The 7,662-nt window shown below is 46.8% G+C and overlaps 1 protein-coding gene across 3 annotated transcripts in view; it reads left to right on the top strand.

Moving 5' to 3' along the window:
• Nucleotides 1-4,412: 4,412 nt before the first annotated feature.
• MYO5C (myosin VC) overlaps nt 4,413-7,662 on the top strand; it is a 119,902-nt gene continuing 116,652 nt past the window's right edge. For all 3 annotated transcript variants that reach the window (XR_825014.1, XM_010836750.1, XM_010836751.1), the window contains exon 1: nt 4,413-4,624. Coding sequence is in view for 1 of the 3 variants with exons in the window: in XM_010836750.1 (XP_010835052.1) it covers nt 4,598-4,624 (27 nt within the window). In the remaining 2 variants the exon portion in view is untranslated. The remainder of the gene's footprint in view (nt 4,625-7,662) is intronic.

The following is a 7,662-nucleotide window of genomic DNA, read 5'->3' as shown; positions in this document are numbered from 1 at the left end:
TTGACTTAGGTCATACCTGAATGGTCTAGTGGTTTTCCCTACTTTCTTCAATCTAAGTCTGAATTTGGCAATAAGGAGTTCATGATCTGAGCCACAGTCAGCTTCCAGTCTTGTTTTTGCTGACTGTATGGAGCTTCTCCATCTTTGGCTGCAAAGAATATAATCAATCTGATTTCAGTGTTGGCCATCTGGTGATGTCCATGTGTAGAGTCTTCTCTTGTGTTGTTGGAAGAGGGTGTTTGCTATGACCAGTGCGTTCTCTTGGTAAAACTCTATTCACCTTTGCCCTCCTTCATTCTGTACTCTAAGGCCAAATTTGCTTGTTACTCCAGGTGTTTCTTGACTTCCTACTTTTGCATTCCAGTCCCATATAACGAAAAGGACATCTTTTTCGGGTGTTAGTTCTAAAAAGTCTTGTGGGTCTTCATAGAACCATTCAACTTCAGCTTCTTCAGCGTTACTATCGGGGCATAGACTTGGATTACTGTGATATTGAATGGTTTACCTTGGAAATGAACAGAGATCATTCTGTCATTTTTGAGATTGCATCCAAGTACTGCATTTGAAAATTTCTGTTTACCAAAGGGGAAAGGAAGTATGGGTAAATTGGGATTATGGGATTAATAGATACAAACTATTATTATAAATAAAAGAGATAAACAACAGGATTTACTGTAGCTGTTCCTGTATAGCACAAGGCACTATGTTCAATATCTTATAATAATCTATAATAGAAAATAATCTAAAATATATACATATATGAGAAAGAAATAAGCCTTGCCTGAGTCCTTGTTTTTGTTTTCTCTGTTTTTAAAAATTATATACACCTAACAGAACCCCAAGGTACATGAAGTAAAATTTGGCAAAATTGAAAGGATAAATTGACAGCAATAATAATTGTAGCCATCAATATCATGCCTCTGCTGCTGCTAAGTCACTTCAGTCGTGTCCGACTCTGTGCAACCCTGTAGACGGCAGCCCAACAGGCGTCCCCGTCCCTGGGATTCTCCAGGCAAGAACACTGGAGTGGGTTGCCATTTCCTTCTCCAATGCATGAAAGTGAAAAGTGAAAGTGAAGTCGCTCAGTTGTGTCCACTCTAGCAACCCCATGGACTGCAGCCTACCAGGCTCCTCTGTCCATGGGATTTTTCAGGAAAAAGTACTGGAGTGGGGTGCTATTGCCTTCTCCAATCCCCTTCATAGCCTGCCAGAAAATTTGCTAAATATCTGACCAGTGCTCACAGTTTCATTGGTCTGATCCTTGGCACAGAGAAGAGAAAGAACAGAAGAACCCCCGCTGGCTTGTGTAACAGAGTCTCTCAGTTGTGCCCCCTGCTGCCCACCTGTTCACAGGAGGTTCAAGGAAACAAGAAATGAGAGATTGTAAAAGTCCCTCCAGCCATAGGAGCGAGGACCTCTTACCTTAACCAGAGGTCTTCTGGAATCTGAGACTGGGCCGCATGAGCTTTCTGCTGAGTTTGTTTTTCGCTGTCCCAGTTTCCAGCACGATGGGCCTTCCCCTGCTCTGGGTTTCTTTGCCTTCTGCCTCTAGTGCCAGAAGCTTCACTGAGTTGGGCTCCTGCTGTGCATGGCCTCTTCTGCGTGGAGGTTGGTTCAGCCAGGTTAAATCCGAGTCATGGCACCATAGATGTCGCGTGAGTGTATGCTCCCCAGTTCTTTGTCTCGTCACAACAAAGATTTGGAGTGACGGACATTAAAGCCCTCAGCACGTCACAGCTCTTGGGTCTTGGACAAACCGTGTTATAGCTCTTAGGCAAATCAGTGTTACAGCTCTATTTTATTTAGAAGATAGCAGGAGAATCCATCCTTGAAGTGTGAGGGCATGCCAAGCCAAAGACTCGAAGAGAAGAGAGTGGAGGAGCATACGGGGGAGGGAGACAGAGAGAGGGAAAGAGAGAAAAGGAGCGCACGCATGTAATTAGCTGAAGTAGACAAAATCAGCAAGAATATATAAGACTTGAAAACAATATTAACCACCTTGATCTAACTGACATTTATAGAACCCTTTACCTATATTCTTTCAAAGTACATACTGATCATTCTTCAGAATAAATCACATGCGAGACAATGAAAAGAGTTTAGTACATTGAACAATATTGAGATCACATAAAGAATGTTCTCTGACCACAGTAGAGAAGGGAAGCAAATTAGAAATCAACAGAATCAAATTAGAAGAAAATAGAAGGAAATTTGCAAAATATGCAAATATTTGGAAATTAAATAAGATGCTTCTAATAACAAAGAAGAAATCACAAGGAAAATTAGAAAATATTTTGAACTCTTCATTTTCTTTCAAAATAAAAATGCAACGAAGTCAAAGTATATGAGATGTCACCAAAGCCGATCATAGAAGGAAACTGATAACTTTAAATTTCTTTGTTAAAAAAGAAGCATTATTTGTAACAGCCACTTTGGGAGAAGGCAATGGCACCCTACTCCAGTACTCTTGCCTGGAAAATCCCATGGACGGAGGAGCTGGTAGGCTGCAGTCCATGGGGTCACGAACAGTTGGACACTTACTGAGCGACTTAACTTTCACTTTTCACTTTCATGCACTGGAGAAGGAAATGGCAACCCGCTCCAGTGTTCTTGCCTGGAGAATCCCAGGGACGGTGGGAGCCTGGTGGGCTGCCGTCTATGGGGTCGCACAGAGTCGGACAGGACTGAAGTGACATAGCAGCAGCAGCAGCATCTCCTCTTAGTGCTTTTTGCTGGTAATTAAAATGCTGCTTTATTGACTATGCCAAAGCCTTTGACTGTGTGGATCACAATAAACTGTGGAAAATTGAAAGAGATGGGAATACCAGGCCACCTGACCTGCCTCTTGAGAAACCTATATGTGGGTCAGGAAGCAACAGTTAGAACTGGACATGGAACAACAGACCGGTTCCAAATAGGAAAAGGAGTACGTCAAGGCTGTATATTGTCACCCTGCTTATTTAACTTATATGCAGAGTACATCAAGAGAAACGCTGGGCTGGAGGAAGCATAAGCTGGAATCAAGATTGCCGGGAGAAATATCAATAACCCAGATATGCAGATGACACCACCCTTATGGCAGAAAGAGGAACTAAAAAGCCTCTTGATGAAAGTGAAAGAGAAAAGTGAAAAAGTTGGCTTAAAGCTCAACATGCAGAAAACTAAGATCATGGCATCTGGTCCCATCACTTCATGGCAAATAGATGGGGAAACAGTGGAAACAGTGTCAGACTTTGATTTTTTTTTGCTTCAAAATCACTGCAGATGGTGATTGCAGCCATGAAATTAAAAGACACTTATTCCTTGGAAGGAAGGAAGGTTATGACCAACCTAGATAGTATATTCAAAAGCAGAAACATTACTTTGCCAACAAAGGTCCATCTAGTCAAGGCTATGGTTTTTCCAGTGGTCATGTATGGATGTGAGAGTTGGACTATAAAGAAAGCTGAGTGCTGAAGAATTGATGCTTTTGAACTGTGGTGTTGGAGGAGACTTCTGAGAGTCCCTTGGACTGCAAGGAGATCCTACCAGTCCATCCTAAAGGAGATCAGTCCTGGGTGTTCTTTGGAAGGACTGACGCTAAAGCTGAAACTCCAATACTTTGGCCACCTCATGCGAAGAGTTGACTCATTGGAAAAGACTCTGATGCTGGGAGGGATTGGGGGCAGGAGGAGGAGACGACAGAGGATGAGATAGCTGGATGGCATCACCGACTCGATGGACGTGAGTTTGAGTGAACTCCGGGAGTTGGTGATGGACAGGGAGGCCTGGTGTGCTGCAGTTCATGGGGTCGCAGAGAGTTGGACACAACTGAGTGACTGAACTGAACTGAACTGACACCTGTACAATATTAAATATTCCTAGCCATGAAAACAGCATGACTCCCCATTCCAATGTTCTTTTTGACCCTTGAAAATAAATTCAAACATTTTCTCCACAAAGGTAAAGTGCGTTTTTGTCAGCAGATACTTCGTTTTCGTTGATATTACAAATACCTTGTTTTCTATCTTTCTATAATATTTTCTAACTGGCTATTGATCATACACAGGAGAATTATTCATTTTAACATCTGATTTTGAATCTAGTTACCTGACTGAACTCTTTAACAAGTTCTAGTGGTTCTCCTGGATTTTCTATGCAAATAGTTATATCCTATGCTCTTTCCACTAAGCACGCAGAGACCTAAAGAAGCTAAAACTTGGTCGGGAACGCTTTGGAACACACCTTTTTCCTGCTTTGAGAGCCCGCGAATCCCCAGCGGACTAGTTCTCGGCTGAGCGCTCTCTGACCCCGCCAGGTGGACCCACTTAACCGCGGGAACCTGCGGGGCGGCGGGGCGCCCCGCCCGCAGCCCCCGTCCCGCCAATCACAGCGAGGCCTCGCCAGGTGGGCCGGGAAGGGCCAATCCGGGACTCCTTTCCTCCCCCGCCGCCAGCACTCGGGAAAGTTTCTCGGCTGCTGGAAAACTTCTCCCACAGCAGGATCCGGTCGTAATTTGTTGGGCCTGCAGGACGGTTGCCTTCCGCTGGGCCGCGGAGCCGCCCGCCCAGCCCCCGAGCCTCTCATCTCCGCAGCCCTCGAGCTGCCCTGTCTGCCCATGGCGGTAGCCGAGCTATACACAAAGGTAGGCGGGAGGACCAGACCTAAGGGAGGGCGCGTGGGAGGGCAGCGGGCAGGCGCTAGTGCTGACTGTACCTGGCGGCCGGGCCAAACCTGTGCACCTGGCGTTCTCGCCTCGGGGAGGGGCTGCGGAGGAACTGCGGGTCCGGGGAGCGTCGCCCCCTCGAGAGCTCCGGCCCCTGACCGTGGGGAAGGCCCTCTCTTCCCCACCCCTCCCCCGGCAGCCAGAGTCCCCTCGGGCTGGGAAGACCGAGTGCGAGAGGCTGCTGCTCCGGACCCTAGCTTCTCGGTTTCCGGGGGGTCGCGTGTCCTGTTCCTGCGCCTCTCGGCCCCTCCTCCTGAGGCACAGGTGGAATCAGAGTTGCCCATGGAGACTTAGAAACCTCAGACATGGGCAAATAATAACATCCATAATCTTTCCTCTTGGGAGCCCCTCTGAGCACGTTGGCACAGAAGCTGGAACTGCAGCATTCAGGATGTTTTCTAGAATTCCTGCATTCTGACTCTGGGAATCACTCCAGAGCATTCCTCTGAAACCTCCTCTTCGCCACCAGAGGGTTCCCCCCCACCCCTCCCCGCAACCCCACCCCAGTCTAGGAAGGCCAACATCCCCACACGGTGCCCAGAATCTTCTGAGATGAGCTTGGTTAAATACTAGGATAAAAAGTGTGAAAGTGTTGGCCCTTCTGAAAAAAAATCCATTCTAATCGCTATAAAGCCATCCCCTACCCCAGTGGAGGAAATCTGTGGTCCCTGGTCCCCAGTATTCAAATGGAAAAGACTATAATTCAACAATTTCCCCTGACATGTGCCCTAGATTTATGTTTAAAAAGACACTTTTGCTGTAGAAATAAGCACTGGCTGTAAATTTGTTTTAGTTGTTTAAGCAACTTTTTTTCTTCTACTTTGTTTAGTTAATAGTAAAAATATAAATTAACCAAACTATTTCCCCCTCTAATGCATTTCCATTAACCAGAATTCTAAATGGCAGTGTTGGAATAGTTTTACCTGGGAGAATGTGAGTCATCAGATATTCAAACATGCTACTTAGGGCTTCAACTTATTGAAGGTAAAAGAAAACTCTTGAACAAAAGTATTCTTGGAAGCTACTTTGGAGGACAGAGAAAAAATTTTTGATTCATCCATTTGAAGTAATTTTTCTTGAAGCAAAAATACAGGGATGTGAGGACACCTGTCATCAGGTGCCTCACACTAGAAATATTTATTAAATACCAACTACTAGGTACCTTGCCTGGAGAGTCCCAGGGACAGGGAGCCTGGTGGGCTGCTGTCTATGGGGTCGCACAGAGTCGGACACGACTGAAGCGACTTAGCAGCAGCGGCAGCAGGTTCCAGGCACAATGTAGAAAAACTACTATGGACGAGTTTTCTAGAGGTGAGCTTGGCTGGACAAAGACTGAGACTCCCAGAGCCGAAGGGCACCTTGATGGCCAGCTCCACCCATTTTGTGTCCAAGTAAGTCCTGTGTCCGTAAGCTGCTACCTTTCTTCCCGGTAGCCAGTCAGCCTCCACTTTGTCAGTTTCAGAGCTACCCATCTGTGAAGCTCCCTGTTTAGGTTTTAGTGAACTTGCTTTGTTAAAGAGTTCTTCTTTAAACTAAGACCAAAGCTTACACTCTCTCCCTTGCTTCCCTATCACTCCCTCCCTCCACCTTCCTGCTTGGGGGTGGGGGGCAGGTAGAAAAAAATTTTAAGTGATAGTCTTGCCTCCAGGAGGTTTCTTTTTTAATTTAATTTATATATTTTTGGCTGCACTGGGTCTTCATTGCTGTGTGCGGGCTTTCTCTAGATGCAGTGAGCAGGGGCTACCCTTCATTGTGCTGCTCAGGCTTCTCATTGAGGTGGCTTCTCTTATTGCAAAGAAGAGGTTCTAGGCACTCAGGCTTCAGTAGCTGCAGCATGCGGGCTCAGTAGTTGGGGCTCCCAGGCTCTAGAGCACAGGCTCAGTAGTTGTGGCGCATGGGTTTAGTTGCTCCTTGGTATGTAGAATCTTTCTGGATCGGGATCAAACCCATGTCCCCTGCATCACCAGATTCTTATCCACTGCACCACCAGGAAATCCCAGAAATTTTCTGGTTAATGAGATGTGAGTACTGTCGAGGAATTCAATTTGCTGAGGCCTGGAAAGCCTGCTCAAGGGTAGGGCTGAGAAGCGGAAAATCTTGACTGCCAAAGAGTTAAGTCAGGGCTTCATACTCCAATGAAGATTTTGAATGGGGTGTTTTAGGAAGTCAGATATGCCAGCACTGACCATGGGACTCTGTGCCTGTGGGAGAGAGGCTGGAGTCAGGTAGCTGAGTTCTCAGGTCATCCTAAATGTCCGGGAAAGAATCAGGGCTGCAGTATTAGAAGTGAAGGATGCAAGCTGATTCCAGAGAGCTTAAGATAGATAAAGAAGAGAGACTGAGCTAGGGCCTCTGAGTGGGAGGGGTGAGCCAAGAACGACGTGAGATTAGAGTCTGGATGATGGAAGCAGGATGGTGCTGTTGACGCAGGGACTTCAAGAGGAGGAGACGTTAGGGGAGTTACGAGGCAAGGTTTGTATCTGCAGAGGCTGAGGTGTTTGAGGGGGCTTCCTGGGAGCATTGCCCTGGCTGATTGGAGCCTGGTGTAGAGGATGGGCCAGGAGTTTCTGCCCAGAGGTAGCCACTGAAGCCCAGGCAGTGAGGGCCTCAGCAAGATGTGAAAGAGAGCCAAGACAGGACACTAGGGCTGCATCCCCTCAGAAAGGGAGAGGAGGCTGAGGGGAGGCAGATGGAGCCACTGCAGGGAGGAGGACACGAGAGACCTGGCGTGGGAACCACAGGAAGAGGTTCTGAGAAAGGAGACTCCTGCGAGGCAAAGTGTTGAGAGTAGTTGCTGACAGTTGGAGTGTAAAATGACCCACCCCTTTTCAAAATCTGTTTGGCAATATGCCTTAGAAATGTTCAAAGCGGTTGCTGTTCAGCAGCTCCACTATTTGAAATCTCTCTGAGAAAAACCGGTCCGGCCATCCTCTACTTGAGCCACTCTGGGGGCCCTT

This window comes from Bison bison, unplaced genomic scaffold (genome assembly GCF_000754665.1).
Source record: "Bison bison bison isolate TAMUID 2011002044 unplaced genomic scaffold, Bison_UMD1.0 scf7180017864066, whole genome shotgun sequence".
Classification (NCBI taxonomy): domain Eukaryota; kingdom Metazoa; phylum Chordata; class Mammalia; order Artiodactyla; family Bovidae; genus Bison; species Bison bison.
This window is presented reverse-complemented; position numbering and strand designations above follow the sequence as displayed.